Here is a 17,964-nt window from a genome sequence, read left to right on the forward strand (position 1 = left end):
GATACCGAAACCACCATTTAAAAACATTTTAGTCCCAGGTTGCAAGAGACATTAATCCCTCTAGAAAGATCTCGGTTTGCTCTGCCAAAGGGAGGTGTCCCAAGGGTCTCCTCATTCAATACCAAAACCACCTCAACTGAGTCTGTCAATCCAAAGGAGCAGCAGCTCCACACCTTGTATCTAAGACTGAGCCCCAATTTTCAATTGAAACATGCAAAGTTTGACCTTTCCATTCAGGAGTGGCATTTACAGGCTTCCTGACAAATAAAGGCACCTCTGGGGGCCGACACAAATAAATATTTGATTCCCAGTACAGGCACAGGCATTCCCAGTACATTTTAGACCAACATGGTATGAGTGCAATAAGAGAAAACCTATTGTAATTTCTTGGGCTTGTTATTTTTATTATATATATATATATATATATATATATATATATATATATATATATATAATATATATATATATATATATATATTATATATATTAGGGCTGGGCAAGTAACGCGTTAATTTCGCGTTAATTCATTAGACTATTAACGGCGATATTTATTTTATCGCGCATTAACGCATGTTGCTCACATCATGCTTTCAGTCAGTGTCAGTCAGCACGCGCGCTGACTGCAGCGCGCTGTCACGGCAGCACTCTCCCGCCCCCCCTCCCCTCTCGTACATGGCTCAGCGGCGCCAGCCAATCAGCACGCAGACTCAGCCTGGCCCGCGCACTCAGCTCTCACACAAACTTAATACACAAACAGCTGAGAGAGACCGCAGCAGCGAAAAAACATGAACAAGGGAAGTAGCACCGTTCGGCTTTATTTTAATACCGTAAATGAAATCAAGCTGTATGTTTTGTAAAAAGCCGGTTCATTTAAGTGGAAACACAACAAATTTATCTAAGCACGTGAAAAAACATGAAAAGTCGAGCCCCAGAAACGGAGAGAGGAGACGAAACTTCTCTCATTGCCCCGACAGACCCACAGACGTCTCTGACTGAGGCGTTTCAGTCCTCCAGGGAACATCCAGGTAGATCAGTGGATGGATGGATGGATGGATGTTACTGGAGCCCACACATAACATGTAATTAAGACCTTGAAAGAACCCAGTACATATATTAAAAAGTGTTATTTAAGATAAGATAACATTAGCTAATCTTTTTTTTATCCCACGACGGGGAATTTATAGGATTAAAGCAACAGGCAGGTGCACACAACACAGACAAATTACATAAGGATTGAAATATATAAGAGGTGGATTAGCGAAAAAACATGAACATTATTATTATTATTATTATTATTATTAAATTGTAATAATAAATAAAAAACCACAAAACCCAAAGGTCAACAGTTTCATGATACATCAAGCTTAGGGACTGGCTAATATACAGCAGGTCAAAAAAGGCCATATTTTGGCTGCAGTGCTTGTTCTCTTATGAAGAAGAAGAAAAGATCAACTAGTGCACTAAATTCAATAGATGGGTTGAAAATATCCAGTATAAAATAAGTGGTACAAATGTTACAACACTTTGTTCATATGGCAGCAGAACATTAAAATAAAAGTGCTCTTTACACTACTTTGAATTCATTCTTGGAGTTTGTAAATACAATGCGATTAATCGCGATTAATCGCGATTAATCAGGGCGATTAATCGCGATTAAATATTTTAATCGTTGCCCAGCCCTATATATATATATATATATATAATATATATATATAATATATATAATATAATATAAAAAACCAAGAAACATGTAGGAGACAGTTTTTAAATTCATACCTAATCTGCCACTACCACGTGAAAGCTTGGACTTTTTAACATTCAGTCAAGGATTTTTTGTTTGTCAATACATAAAACATATTCTAAATGGAAACTGTTTTCGTCTCGTGGTAATTATTGTTCCTTCACAGCATTCAGAATAAACCAATTCAAAGTTTGTGGTGTGATGTGAATATGAGCTGCACAGAAGTCGCCATACCCCTCTCAAGCTTTTCCATTGTTCCTTCAATGTATTTCAAGGGGATTTGTATCTGATTAACCTAATCCGGTAGTGGAAGGAATATTATACATGTTTAAAAGTGTGGTGTGGAGTCATGATTCTGCTGGAAGATTACTCTCCATTCTCGTTATAGGTGTCAGAATAAAAGGTAGTGTTGCACCAGATACCAGGTGTCGGCCGGGGCTTCGATCCAGCATTAAATTGTATCGGCGAGTACCAACAAATAGGGCACCGATACCATTTTGATGTTTGTATGTCACTTGAATGCAGCCTTCTCTCATCCCGACACTCACTAGTTCTACTGCATTCACTTTGTATTAGTCTTTTTCCTGCTTTACAAAGGTAGCAGTTTGACAAAGCCATGATGGCAATTATTTTACATCCAAGTAGTATGCAGTTCTTCATATATACACACACACACATCAATTTCAAACAGATGGTATCGGTATCGGCCAATACTGCACAGCCAGGTATCAGTATCAGGGCCAAAAATGGCATCGGCGCAACAGCATAGTAAAAGGTGCCGTTTCCATGTTTACAGATTTTATTTAACTTGTAAATATTTTCACATTCATGTATAATTTTCCTCTCATGGTATAATTGTGCACTACTTTGTGTTGCGGCTTGTCAAATAAATAAATAAAATACATTTCAGATTGTGGTCACAATGTGAGAAATACATTTCAAAAAGCCCTTCAGTGGAGCATCCTTCAGTGTAATGGCTAAATTAATCTATGAATTAATGAAAACAGGAACAATTAACCACCTAAATGCTAATGCTCGGACCTGCTGCACAATTGGAAGACCGTCTCCGGGTCTCCCTTCCACTTCAGACCTGGAGTGAATCAGCTCCCAAATGCAGCTGCTTTCCCGTCCTGTTCCTGAAAAAATGAAGAGAGGGGACAAAGTAATGAAGGCAGAGCTTGTAACCAAACACTTCCAAGTATGTTTTTCATGCTTTCAGAAGGAGATATGCAGAGAGAGAGAAAGTTGAACTTGAATGAATGCGAAGAGCTGGGCGATGTGAAGGAAGCACATTGATGCAACGTGTCAGCATCCTACCTGCAGTGTTCCCCAGCCTGACCTGCAGTGCAGAGAGCGGGATGAGCCACCGAAACTTAAACAGGTCTGAATCTCCATGACAATGTGCCGAACGAGGTGTCGTCTGGTCAGAGAGCAGAAGAAAGAAAAAAAAAAACTAAGCCGCGTTGGAACGAAAAGGGGAAAAATTACATTTTTCAAACCAAACACACTATTTGTGTCACGGGAAGTATAAAAGTAGCTATTCTAACCATTTTCTTCTTCAGCTTGTAGTTTTCCCTGTAGACCAATATCACTGCTTTCTTGAAGACTGGTGGGAGAAAAGCAAGAGAGGGGGAAAAAAAAAAAACACATCAGCATCTTAAGTTTTGACTGTTAATACCTCCTGGGAACCCGCAGAAGCATTCCAGCTGCCAGTTTGAAGCCTTAAAGCACACATCAGCAATCCAGCTATGGATATTTAAATTCAAAGAGAGTCTCGGTCTGAGCGCTGTGCTCACCTACAACCTCTCACACTTCTCGAGCAAAACCAAATGCACTCGGCTCTACACGGCTCTCGATGGAGCAAACACCCGCGCGCGGCGGCACTCACCGAATACGGTCATTTCGGGATCTTTTCTCATGCGGCCCAGCGACGGGTGAGGGTTGAGCCAGACCGCTGAGGAATGCATGAGAAACTCGCCCATGGAAATCTCTGTGACCTGACAGGGGGCATAAGAGGAAACCGGGTTTGGAAGCGAGCCGAGGACGGAGAGTATCACGGATATGTGAGACGCATGCAAACAAAACCTCTGATGCATTTCTGATTGGCTGAGCTCAAGTAGCATAAACGAAAAAGGGGCGGGTGCAAGCCTCTTTAAATTCAGCCGAAGCTACATGTTTCTTCACTACTTAGACACGACGGACACAGATTTGGAAGTGGAGACCCCACCTCTTTATCGTGGCCCGTCTGCTCCGCCACCAGCTGGTCGAACACGGAGCCGAAATCCTCGTAGATCTTCTGCATCTCGTTGATGTGGCTCGCCACCTTCTCCATGGCCTTCAAGCCTCTGCGGGCGCACAGGTTACATTAGGGGTTTTTATTTGCTGCTCGATCGAGTGCATGCATTAAATCGAATCACGCAAAGTAAGAATGTGCGCAGAATCTCCACCGTGCGCGCGTTTTCCTTACCGGTGAGGTGGTAGTGCTCCTCGCTGTCGGCGTCGGTGAGGGAGACCAGCTCTCTGAGCAGCAGGGGGTACTTAAGCACCCTCTGCACTGGTTTAATCAAGTACGACTCCAGGGTGGACGAGTGCTGCTTAGTGGGGTTCCTTGCGTCCAGGAATTGTTTAAAGGCCTGATCCGTCTTTGCTTTAAAATAAAAAAAAAAAAAGAAAGACAAACATACATGAGATTCAATTAGAAGTGTCCCGGTACACTGTAGTACTGACCAAAGTCGGATCTACACAGTATCTCAAATATAATCATCCAGATGTTGATTTATTGGTGTCATTAAATGCAAGAAGTGAAACGCATTAATGGAATCACAAGATGCAGAGGGAATTTCAAGGATTCGTTACTGTAAATGTTGATGATTATGTCCTTCAAGCTAATGAGTTTCCAAGTGCAAAACTCTAAAATTTACCACAGAAATTAGAATCAGATCAGAATCAAGTTTAATCGGCAAGTAGGTTTGCACTTACAAGGAATTTGACTTGATATTGATGGTACAGACAAAAAGAATACAGTAAAATAAGAAGTAAAAAGGGTATATACACGAAATGTTGACCTACAGGAATTATGGCCGTGGCCTGTACAGTATCTGCACTCAGACCTGTTGGGGCTCCTTTTACATGATTTACTGCATCGATGGAATATAACATGAATGCCATCTGCCTGCGGCGATGCTGAGGTGTTCTTCCTGACCTTTTACCACAGAGTCACGTCCTTATTCTCTTTAGCCATGTCAGATGGCACAGACACTCTCGGGTTTAGGAGTAGCTTAACAAGAAATGTCACAGCAGGAGCCCATGTTCTAGATAACTCTTGAAGCGCAGACCCATTTTGTGAATCTCCCACAAACCCCTGAATGGGGGCCTATCAAGGCTGATGTTACCCCTGTTGCTTGTGGACCCTTTTCCAACAACAACTTTTCCTTCCACTCAACTTTCTTTCAAGGAAATTGAAATTAAGAAATTAAAACAGACAGAAATAAGTGCATGAAATATAACCACTCAATATGTGACTTTTAGTTTCCTGAACTTAACTGCTAAAATAAAGTCTGCGATGATGTTTGAATTTACTGAGACTGAGCCGTAACAGTCAGTCTGGACAAGCACAAAATCAGGGTGCAATAACTTGTGTCCAGCAGAGGGTGCTGCAGGTCCCCCCCATCCCCCCCCAATCTACTCCAGTGACACCCCATCAGTAAAAAGCAAATAAATACAACTTGCCGCATAGAGGTAGCTTAATTTACCAGACTTGATTTGCTGAAATAATCAAGATGGAGTTTCATAGTTCGTGCTGACGGCAACCATGTTAATGAGTGTGAAATTTGAGGCATGCAGCAAAATGAGTCGCCTGTAAGGGCGGTGACATTTTCCCACTGCGGTACGCTTCCACAGAGAAGGGGAGGGGGGGGGGGCATTACAGCAGTAATTATAACACTTTCAGCTACAGACAGCCGGCTGCATCGGCACCTCCCGGAGTAATTGGCGGGCGATTAACAAGCCAGCGAATAAACAAAAGCCGAGGTAAACTCTTGGCCTGTGGGGAAGAGGCGGGTGATTTAGACTTGCACCTGCTTATGACCGGGTTGTGCCGGGTGTTCTCCATCATTCAGGGCAAGCTAGTAATCAGTGATTACACGAGGCAGATTTTATCTGCACGGTGCAAATTTGATGCTACCTGCTGATGTGTTTGCGTGTGCGCGCCGACTATAATAAAAGTACGCCTCATCATTTAAAGCTTTGCTTAAACGCTGGTTACTTAACATGGTGTCTGCAACGTTTAACCAACATACAGTTTTAAATACTGTTATGTTAAAAACTAAATACATTTTCCTCACTATTTTAGTAACGCTTGTTGGAATAAAGGGCTTGATCATTTTCGGGGGTGAAAAATATTTAAGAAAAAGCCCAAAGCGTTTATTTTGCTTCAGGTAACTGACCCACCAGACTTCTGAGCGTTAATCCGATTAAATATCCATCCTGCTGCTTACTTCAAAGAATACCCCTAACAGTTATGTTAATGTGGCAGATTTAAGCCCTCGCCACCCTCCCATGTTGGCAAAGAAACCAATCTTCTGACATCGTCCCGTTTGACTGCGGAGTGTTCCCAAGTACTGCCAGACGTCTGAGTGCGCACAAATTAACGTTAGATTAATTTTCTACACGGACGCGCGCCCTGCGGAAAGCGAGGCAGTCGCGTAAACAAGATCATTTAAAAGTCCGTCTTAGACCGTGCACGCATTTTGTTTTGAACCTGCAAATCACAGAATGTCTGTCCCCCCGACACCGGAGAGGGAAAAAACTGGAACGGCGTCAGTCAGCTCCCTTTCATCCACACTCGTCTCACTCCTGGATATTTGCTTTCGTACATAATTGACTGGCTCCCTAAAACAGGTGATGTCCAGAAATAGAGCAGTGAGTGCCATGAGACAGCTCTGATGCAACTCAGGTGCAAGGACGCTGACTTGTGCCGACAGGGGGAAAACTTTGGAAGCAGGTATTTAACATGTGCTTGTACCTTGCTTCACAGGGTGCTTATAACATTATTCCTACATATTCTGGAGAAAACATGGGAAGTAAGTATTTTCAAGGTGTAGGTTGGAAAAAGTAGGAAAATTAAATTAGAGTGTGGAGAAATATTTATGTTTCCACCCTTAATTTTCATTTCCCAATATATCCTAGTCCATCCTCCAGCCATTTCTCCACCTTCATTTTTCACCTCATCAATCCATGTCAGACCCTCGGTCCACAATCCATAATTTTGTCCGCTTTCATCCATTTATCCACCATCCATCAAGCCATTTGGCCTTCATTCATCTACACAAACATTCATCTGTCCATCATCCATCCATCCATTCTTAAAATATGCAGGTTTTCAGCCTCTGTATAAAAAGCCTGTAAGCCAATGTGGAAATATTCACCATAATTCACACTAAATATTTGTTATTGTACATTTTAAATGGCTAGAAAAAGGAATGAAAGCACGTTCTGGTAGTTGTACCTCTCTTTAAGACCTGCTGGACTTTGATGTGGTTTGCGCAGAAGCCGCTGTAGAGCTTGAAGTGGTCCGCATAGTAGAGGAACGAACCCCCGAGAGAAAACAGAAGCTTCTGCCAGGAAATAAAAAAAAAAAAAAAAAAACAGACAGGGGGGGCGTGAGTCTTGTGCACAGACAGAAAAGTGGTTTTATACAAGATGAAAGAGAGTGAACATGTGAAGTCATGACAGTCCTGCCACTCCTGGGAGACCATTCAGAAGCCCCATTTATACTCTTCCTCCTGACTAACCTTTCTGGCTCCAGCCACTGAACCGCAGATTTAATCAATAGACCCCACACATCATCACGCTAAGCCTACAAATCAGCTAATCATAACGCTGCCACAACACCTCAGCTGTCTTACAAATCCTCAAAAAAAAATCAAATCATAACCGTCTTTTTATGGGAAAAGTAGCTCTGATTACCTGGTTGGAAAATGACGCTGAGCTTTAATCGATACAGGTATAAATATCACTGTGTGTCGGTGTACCTTAAACTGCGAGGGGGTCTCCAGGGTGCTGAAGTCGGGCTTGGAGGCAATCCTCTCCTCCAGGGTCTGTAGGAAGACCCTCTGGAAGTCCAGCATTTCAGGGAGGCTGCCAAACAAACTCTCCATCTGACGCGGAGTACAAGGTGGTGGGGATGGAGAGTTATGGATGTTGCAGGAGGAAGAGAGAAATGGTGGCACAGTGGGAAGTTGATCGATGGGGATGTATGAAAGAACAGCACAGTAAGAAGTGGGAGGAGGGAGAGAGAGAGAGAGGAGAACGTGAGGTTGTATAGAAACAAAATAAAGCTAGAATGGCTTATAATTCATAACAGTCAGTCACACGGCCCCTCTGGAGTGTTATAAAACCTCCTCTGCGATGGCTCCATCTCTGACAAAGGCTGTTAGTAACATCCCATATAAACGTGGCATCTACTGTACAGTCAGGGTCGAAAATTTCATTTATTAAAAGCCATTAAGGGACCAACACGCCCCTGTCCGCTCCGTGTCCGGACATGTCCCCGTGCCTCATAATGGCGATTTTATCTGCCCTCGGCCTCAGCGGGACGATCGACTTGCATATCTCTGGGGGAATCTCCCGTGTTTGAGGTCGTGCCCGGCACACATTAAAGTGCGACTTCATTAATATGCCGCGGCGACACTTTCCAGTCGCAGCTCAACGAGTTCCCGAAATTCAGGCTGTCAGATAATAATATGTAATAATAATCGTTTATAAAAACAAAATTCTTACGTTAACGCCTCGTCAATCATGTGACGACTGTTGCCATGGCAGCAGACAATCACTGACATTGTACGCCACAAAAGGTCAGCGCTAAAGAAGCTGGCTCTTCATACAAGAGATTCGTCAAAGCATATCAATGGAAAGTTAAGTGGAAGGAAAAAGTAAAAAGAACATTCATGCACTGAACGGTATGCACTCAGTACTTAATGGATGCTAGTTTTGCATAAATTGCAACATTAAATGCAGCATTGACATGATCTGCTGAGGTGTTAAAGAAACCAAGGTTTCTTTAATAGTGGTCTTCATATCGTCTGCATTGCCGGGTCTGGTGGCTCACATGTTCCTTTTGACACGACCCTGCAGAATTCTCTATGGAGTTTAGGGACGGGCAGATTTGCTGCCAAATCAAGCAGAGTGCTACAGTGGTTATAATAGCAGGTGCCGGTCCCTTTGGCAGTATGGGCTAAGACCGGCTGGAAAATTAAATCGGTATCTTCGTAAAGCTTCTCAGCAGAGGTAGACAGATGCGTTGAATTTCAACTTTAGAAGAATTTGGTGGATCATAGCCAGCAGATAACCCGGCTCCCCAAATCATCTTTGTCGGTCGAGTTTGACCGTGCATTCACACCTCCGCAAACGAACCAAAACTTCAGAGCAAACGAACCAGAGTACGATTAAAGCGAACTAAGCAGGACTGCTGTTAATGCCGCCTTTGTCTGACAGTGTAGCCCATGTCTTGGATACACTTGTTTGTGATCTCTCTTGAAGCTCAGACAGTGGCTCTGACTCCATGTCTTGTGAATATCCCACACACTTTTTCCTTCCACTCAACTTTCCATTGAAATGTTTGAGTACGGCCCTCTAAAAACGGCCAATTTCTTTAGCATTGAACTTTTGTTCATTCACTGTTTGCTGTGGAACTGTCAAGTCAGCAGTCCTCCCCATAAATTGACATTTCTGTAATAATCCTTTTTCAGTTTTCATGATATATGACATTGAACTAAACTAATTTTCAGATTTCTCAGCTTTAAATACACGGAAATATCTCATTCTGTTAAAGTTCATTTAAATTTGCTTCTATCTTGTCATACCTTGATCAAACATAATTTTGACTGAAAAACAGTTACACATGTGTAACAAAGAGAGCAATCAGATTGAGATGAGTGCCTTTACGCTTAAGCCGGCCTTCATTAGTGCGCTCTTTTTGGATGTTAGAAGGTCAGGAATGCTAATTTCCCCTGCAACCAGCTAAAGTGGCAATAAGGGAGATGATCCAGTTGAGTTCATCGACGGGTAATAAACACTCAACGTCATAAACACTTGCAGCCTACCTCATCGTGTGAGAGGAAGGTTTCATTCTGCAGGGGTTTAAGGTAGATCTCAAACAAGCAGCCCAGGTCCTGTAGGTGGGGGAAAGAAGCAGAGGGAGGTCAGTCATCTGTGCATTATTCCTTAACATGCTCATCCTTTAAAATCCCCTCCATCATCAGATTTCTGCCTTTATAACCTCCACAATCACCTCATTTCCCTCCCTTTCTCCCCGATCCCCTCGCCGCCCCCCCTCCTTTAATATGGCTGTAGCTTGTCTTAGTATCAGCGAGAATATTCTCATTAGGCTGATTTATGAGTATCCTCCTCGTCCCACCTTCCCTTCAGCACCCCAGCCAGTAGTGCATAGATGCAGACGAAAAGTCCTGAATCAAGCTGCCCCCGGGAAGGCAATCTCCTCCCTCGATTACGGCGCAACGGTAGGTCGACGAGGGAGGGGGAGTGAATAAAGAAAACAAGGAAATTAGGAAGAAGGGAAAGTAACAGCAAACACGAGGGCTGCAGAGTGCAGATGTTTGAAGGGTTTCTATGCATTTTTCCTGTAGGTAGGTCACACTCTTCCTGACTCAAATGTACAAAGGGCAGAAGGATAAGGGAGGGAGGACACCAGGAAGGGAGACCACAAGGAACCGTGGGGTTGTGAAATGAACATAAGGGAGGAAGAAAAGAAGAAAGAAAGGTAGAATCCAGGAAAGGACACCTGGGACAAAGCAAGGACGAAAGAAAGGTCAGGTGAAAAGAAGAAAGGGAGGACATGCAGGAGAAAAGGAAGGAAGGGAACACAGCATAGGTAGAAAAAAGAAAGGAGACAATGAAGGAAATACAGAAGGAAGGAGAACTTTTAGACAATGGCATAAGGAAGACTTGAAATTGATAAATTTTTCCCCCCATACTCTCTTTTTTTCCACTTTCATCAAACCCTGACAAATGCTGAAAACCAAGTCCAGACCGCACAGGTACGCTGAGTTTATGATTGTGGCTTTTTATTGTGCGTCAGGACAAAAACGGGGATATCTTTCAGACAACACTGGAGCAGGATGGAAATACATAATGCCAGACAGGTGTTACAAGAAACAGATTATTTTTAATGCTCACACTTTAAGTCCCAGCACTCCCCCCCCACACACACACTCTTCTATCAAAAAATTTCTCCAATAAAAGATGTGACAGCAGATCACGTCACAAAGCCTTCAGAAAGCGTGAAGCGGCGTTTGATCTAATATTAATCCTCTTCTGTTGCATTAACGTCTAATATTACAGCTGTCCAGCCTTTGTAGACTCACCTTCACGTAGGACTTCTCGGTGTCCACCAGCTCCTGGATGACCTTGCGCAGCCTCTCGGTGACGCTCATGTGCTTGGGGCAAGGCCTGAGCAGCGTGGCCTCTCTGCCCGAACTCGATCCCGACTCGCCTCCCTGTGTCTCCTTCGCATCATCCATCACGCCCGCCGCCTCTGAGCCCTCCTGGAAGGAGCTGAAGATGGTGCACACCGTGTCCACGCTCTGCAGGGGGCGACAGCGAAGACAAAGTATTTAGGTTATGACGCTCAGGGATTATCGAGGATCACACTGTGACTGCATGTAACCACTCACACGTAAGCTTCAATAAAAATTCTTCATTTCCTTTCATTTCTAATAACTGACGTAAACATGTATGATAATTATGCAAATATGGTGCCCCTGTGCACTCTGGAGTACATTATGCAGATTTACTCATGCACTCGATGAGAATTGGCTTTGTAGGCTTCACAATGCATCCAAAATAATAACTATATCTCACCTTACAGCACATTTGATTGTTTCTATGAAACAATAATGACTCAAAGCATCTTTGTGTCATAACCACACACACAAAAACACAGGAGAGGACAGGAAACCCCGTATTGTCATGTATTAGTTTGTTACAGTGTTTATTCTGGTGCCAATTTACAACAAAAAGGAAACTCAAACACACTTTTCTGTCAGGTGGAGCTCCATGGATTACTCGGCGTCATTTACAGAGATGTTCTCTACAGGCAGATGATCTGCTTTGCTTTGTATTCACTTTACCTGTACCGCCTCAGGAAAATGAACGTGCTTTAGGCAACATATTGCAAAGTTTTGCCTGTGGCTGGATGAGATTTTAGTCTGTTAGCAGCGGCTGCAGAAAATGAGCAATTAAGAGGTACTCCACGAGAACTTTTTACATTGTGTACCAGCAATAAATTCACATCCACCTCACTTTAGTTCAGTTGATGCACTTAGAGATAGGCTGGTGACTGGAAAAGGTGACTTTTTTTCGGTTTAAGCGGTGCTGATCTCCAATCAGTTTTTGACCTGTCATCCATCCATCCATCCATCCATCCATCCATCCATCCATCCATATTACTCGCTTTATCCCTCATGGGGTAACGAGGGGTGCTGGTGCCTATCTCTAGCATTTCAATGGGCGAGAGGCAGGTTACACCCTGGAAAGGTCTTTTTGACCTGTCAGAAACTGAAAAATCTAGATATTTTTTCAGATTAGTGAAAGCATCAAGCATCAACGTAACCACATCATTTTATCAACAATGCTTTCCGGTGTGGATGTCGTTGCTGAGTGTGGAAGACCAAACCCTTTTCCATGTTGAATGCTTAGAAAAAAGCTAAAAATTAAAAAGGAAATATAAAAAACATATAGATATCTGCGAGGGAGTGAGAGAGACATTCAACAGATAACAGGAAGGGTGAAGAGAATACCACAAAGTGGGTCTTTTGTAAGTTTGAGCTTTCAACCTCTCTTTCAAAGATCATGCTGCATTTGGAAATGTTGTTGGATTAAAAAGTCTCTGGTAATGCTAGCTGGGCTAATTTGGTCAAATAAGTTCAAAAGCTTTCCAAAAAACCAGAGATCATAAACCGGAGGAGAAAAAAAAAAGAAATTCTGAAAAATGCAGCTCAAGAGTCCATTGATCTAGCTCCATGTTGGCTAGTCCTCCTTATTGCCAGGGGGTGACATGACGTTGCATAATCTATGGCCGGCTCCTGATATCAGCTGGGGCTGATAAGTGCCAGTAATGGCAGTTTTCAATCTGCTGCACAGCAACTCGGAGCGGTGGGACAGCCCTTGTGCCAAGCAAAACAGCTGCTCAGCAATCTCCGCCTTCCCCCATGTGCGCGTATGTGTGCCGCTATTCAAAACATCGCTTCAGCGGGCAGTCGAATGCAGCTCGCCCCAGCAAAGCCCGTACGGCAGCGGACACGGATCGATGGGCCCTCCGTTCTGACGCGGTGGGCGTCGAAGCCCTTGCATGCACACGATGCGAGCAGCGTGTTAAAGCCTGTCTGAGTCATTTAGCTCAGGCACTGGTGTGAGCTGCCACCGCTCTACCGGCTCCCCGGGAGTCCACAGACAATCAAGGCTTCAGTTAATAGCCCGGTGGCTCATCAGCTGGCTCATTAGAGCACGGTCACTCCAGAGATGTACCTCCCAGAATGTAAGCGCAGACTGCACCTCGCTGGGAACAGCAAAGAAAAGAGGACATAGTTCTCAGAGTATTCGCCGATAATTGCAAGGGGACTTAATTTCTCCCTGCGTGCTGCCGTCGTCTCCAATCTGATTTCGAAAAGGCAACCGTGTGCTCTCGTAAAACACGAGGCCACCGCCACGCAGGCAAGCGTTCAGGCGGAACTCGGCTGCTTGCTGGAGCTGATCGGCAGCGTTTTCTTAAATGCGGCCGAGTGCGTGTCAGCTTTGTCCTGGCTTGTAAACACTGCTGCTGACACACTTTCCCCTTTGAAGATCATGAAGTCTGCCTCGGCTGCCGATGACGACGACGAAGCCGCACGCAGCGGCAGTCAGCCCTCATTTAGTGATAAACGCTTTGGGGAAACTCTCACCGGGCAGACGGACAGGTGGGGGGGAGGGAGCGCCTAAAGGAAGCAGGGGTTAAAGGATATCAAGAGCTATATATTCAACAACCCACTAGTGCATCCAGACAGGGGGGGTGGGGGCAGGCTTTGAGGGGGTGATAACACTCATATGTGACGCCTATTTCTGCTCTAGACACCCAAAGGGAAGGGGGGGGGGGGGGGGGGGGGGGGGGGTGGTGGGGTTGTCGGGATCTCTTTAGACAAGTATGTGGCTGGCAGCAGAAACCGTCGCCACTCAGATACCTAATTAATTCTCATCACATTCTAGTACTGGCCCAATATGGGTGCTTCAAAGCACACATAAGACGATGTGAGCACGGATGAGCCGAAGCTTCAGAGGAAACCGTGAATATGTTTCAGTTTTGCTCAGAGAAAGCCAATTTTGCTCGATTCAATCCACAAGAAATGCCTCTGCACTGGAGCCTGACGAGATAAGGTGGGCAGACAGAGAGAGACAGACCGGGAAAGAGGACGGGTGGGGGGGGGGGGGGTTCCCCCCACAATCATGACTCAGGAGCTGCAACTGCCTCACAACAATTCAACCAACACAGCCTGACAGCCAGCCCAAATAACCAATTAAAAGCTCAGGATGTGAGCCAGAGGAGAAGCCTGGAAGAGCTATGGAGAACAAGTGGATCTGACAGCGCTGCTGTGAACTCCTATTCGGGGGGCTTTCTTGCCGACAGGTGTCGGCTCCGCGTTACGTTTGTACCCCCGCTTCGTACCCTGAAGTCGATTTAGAGCATATGTCTCTGCGTATCGTTATAGGGTAGAAAACAAAGCGCGATCAGAGGAGGATTTGATTCCGTTTCCCGGCTGCTTTCTGCCGAACATCTAGAGGGATTTCGTTTCATTTCTGAATTCACTGCATGCAGAGGTGAAGAGATGCAGAAAAAAAAATGTTTTAACACATCTCGTAAAAAGCTGTAAAAGGTGTTAAAATAGGCAATGCTTTCATTGCAGCAGCATAAGTACATACAGAAAATTTTATATCCATGTTTAAAACAATTATTAAGAAAAATCCCCAAAATCAAAAGGTCACCCCTTACAATCCCTGTTAACATAACCAGAACTGACATTTTTTTAGGGTTTACTTTAAGTTGGTGTTTCTAAGGACCTTTAATTAGTAATCAACAATTCCCTGCGTCATAACTATTTCATGACACAGAGGCCCACTGGTCACAAGGCTGAAACCCACATTTATCTTCATACCACATAGTGAGCAAGACGGTAAGGGATGTAAAATAGAAATCTGTCACAAAGAGCGGCATCATGGTTCCCCAAGTCTCCATAACAACCATTAGACACCATAAACATGGCAACCCGTTGTTTGGGAGTGAATATGGAAAAACCTTCCTCTGTTCTACCATCACAAACATAAACGTGTGTTTTGAGAACCTCCACCTTGACTACTACTAGATGAGACGAAAATAAGGCTTTTCAATCAATAAAACACCGCAGATGTTTGAGTTTGCTGCCAACCAAAAAGTGAACCTTTGGAAAAAGCACCTTATGCCTATTGTAAAATAAGGTGGATAATCTGTGATGTTGTGGAGATGTTTCTCTTCCAGAGGCCATGGGAACCTTGTTACAGTGCGTGATATCATGGTGACGCCTTTAAATTTCCCAGAAAATTCAAAATGGGTGCAAATGGATCTTTTAACAGGATAATGATCTAAAACATCTGCCTTCAAATCAGTAAATCCAACTGTGGATTTCAAACAATATGAGAACTAATTGTCCTCTCTTTTTAAAACATTTTTTTTTTTTTAAACCTGTGGTGTTGTTTTCACACTGATGTTTCCCAACAGCGAATCAAAAAGCTCCGGAGCAGTGACGTGCACCAAAAGCCGAGCGGGGCCAGAAACAAACATGAGGCCATAAAGTGTCACTACCTCCTCCAGCCTCCTGGTCACCATGAAGAGCAGCCTGTAGAGCAGCCTCCATGCAGCCGTAGCGTGCCGCCGGGTCCTGCGAGCAAGCGAACAGCCTTTCCTGTGCAGCTTGCCTCCCCTGAATGTTGGCATGACTGAGCGGCTCTATCCCACGTGCTTTATAGCTTCACCGCAGCAGAGACACTGTTCCCTTCAACACCTGCAAATTATTCGGTAACACCTTCGGGTTCTTGTGTTTTCTTCAGCTTTCCTCAACCTTCCTTGTGGTTTTTCCTCATTTAGGCCTGGGTAACTAGCCGCGGTTCTGAGCCCACCTCTCTGTCTCCCCGGGTCGACTCGGCTTTATCGGGGACGGACTGATTGATTCTGACTTTGCCTAGGTAGGAGCGTGGGCAGAGAAAAAGCGATGGCCGCCGGCTTGTTTCGCATGTCGATCAGCAGAGCAAAGTCGGACCGCCTTGGGGAATTCTTCCTCCTCCGGCTTTCACCGTCCGTCTTCTGCATCCTCACTGCAGTCCACGTCCCCACACCTTGCCTCCATCTCTGACCTTCCCTCTCGGCTCCAGAGGAGCACTCTGGTGTGGTTTCCAGAGAGCTTATTGGGGAGGCCTGGGGCTGGATCGGTGTCCTGCCTCTCAATAGCAGCAGCACAATGTAGAGTGTTCTGGCTTGTTACCTCCACACACAGAGGAATGGCTGACTCAAAAATAGGAGGCTCAGAGCCAGCATGGGGGGGTAACAGGGCAGGAATGTTAACTATGGCCTCACACAAGCGTAAAACGTGACATCTATTGCTCGGTGCACAGTGCAGTTTCACCAGGAATTAATAAACAGATAAAAACTGTCTCTATAAAGAGACGGCCTCTTCTAGAAAGTGAATGTCATGAAGATTATTCTCATATAGGGCTCTGCAACTACGCTTTACAAAGGTCTGATTGGTGCACAGATCAGTGTAAAGATGTGCATTTACTTTTCTTTAAAGTTCCTTCCTCACTTAGAGGGATATTACAGACATGCCGGGGACAAAATTAAACTGGGTTCAAGTTGGGCTGGACAATATAGAAAAAAGAATTTAGCTAAAATAGAACTCATATTGATCAATATTGATAATTATCAACAAATTCAAATCATATATTTTAAGTGCAGCCCTGGCCATTTTATGATGTTGCTTAGCAACCCATTTTTAGATAAAGAACAACAAACAATGAATTCAAACTCAACCCTTTATTCAACCAACTTTTTACCAAAACTACAAGTTTTTAAAAAAGAAGAAAGAACGTGTGCTCTCTGAGCTCTTAGAAGGGGGCGGAGCTTGCTTCCTGGGTCTGCGCCTGTGCCTTTGTGATTGGTTGAGAGGATGTAATGACTGTAATAAGAACCTATATGGCTAGAATGCAAAAGGAAGGAAAACTGTTCTTCTATTTAACATTTTATTGACCCTTTTTTTTCTATTATCAATGTACGTCTATGGATCGATATATATTGTTATTGAATTATCGTCCAGCCCAAAGCTCAAGGTACATTAAGCAATCAGCCAATTTTGTTCAGATCGGCTCTGATCGGTGACTGGGAGGCTGAATACCGAAACATCTGTTTTATACCTATTCTTTAACTGGACTGAAACTACGAATTCCAGCCACATGTTCCTTTAAACTCACCATGTATTTTTAAATAAAAATCAGATAAAGGTTATGGTCAAAGGCTTTGGTACATAAATGGAGATAACCTTGTAATTCCGTCATTTCCCTCCTTGGATTCCAAACCCCTACACCCACCCAAGAACAAGCAGCACAGGGCTTTTCTGTTATAATGAGAGAAAGAAAAAAAGATTCTAGTTCCTGGAAATCATCTCAGTAACCTTAGAGCGCCACTTAATCCAGACAATCTGACCCTGCTCAGTGATAAATTGTTTTATATACTATTATGATACACACCTTCACCCTGAACAATGTAGTGGGAGCAATATGGGATGTAACCTGCCAAAGCACAAGACTGAGGAGGACGGCGACTGCAGGAAACTCAGGACAATCCATTCAACTCTAGACACTTGCTATGTGATAGTCATTATAGGCACATCTATTCAGTGTGAAAAAAATTAAATGTTTACAGTGAAATCTTTGGCTCCACATCTCCAGATGAAACTACTAACTTTCATAAAAGAAATATGAATAAAGCATTTACTTTTCAATACTTAGCTTTTAATAAGGTCTAAGAGTGACTTAGAACTTTTACTTGGTACATAAATGATTTCTGTCTTACCCTGGGCGGTAAAATCAAGTGGCCTATTCCACTTGACTGTTCTACAAAATGAGAAAGACAAAAGAGCATGTCTTGTAGA

The 17,964-nt window shown here is 43.9% G+C and overlaps 1 protein-coding gene across 1 annotated transcript in view; it reads right to left on the reverse strand.

Moving 5' to 3' along the window:
- The window catches only part of tiam2a (TIAM Rac1 associated GEF 2a), a gene marked incomplete in the record, with an annotated part of 117,728 nt that overhangs the window by 30,619 nt on the left and 69,145 nt on the right, over positions 1-17,964 (reverse strand). Inside the window, 5 exon segments of the mRNA XM_036150556.1 lie at positions 4,214-4,388; positions 7,248-7,356; positions 7,774-7,899; positions 9,844-9,912; positions 11,125-11,343. Of these exon segments, the coding sequence (XP_036006449.1) occupies positions 4,214-4,388; positions 7,248-7,356; positions 7,774-7,899; positions 9,844-9,912; positions 11,125-11,343 (698 nt within the window).

The sequence above is a fragment of the Fundulus heteroclitus genome, chromosome 19 (assembly GCF_011125445.2).
Source record: "Fundulus heteroclitus isolate FHET01 chromosome 19, MU-UCD_Fhet_4.1, whole genome shotgun sequence".
NCBI lineage: Eukaryota > Metazoa > Chordata > Actinopteri > Cyprinodontiformes > Fundulidae > Fundulus > Fundulus heteroclitus.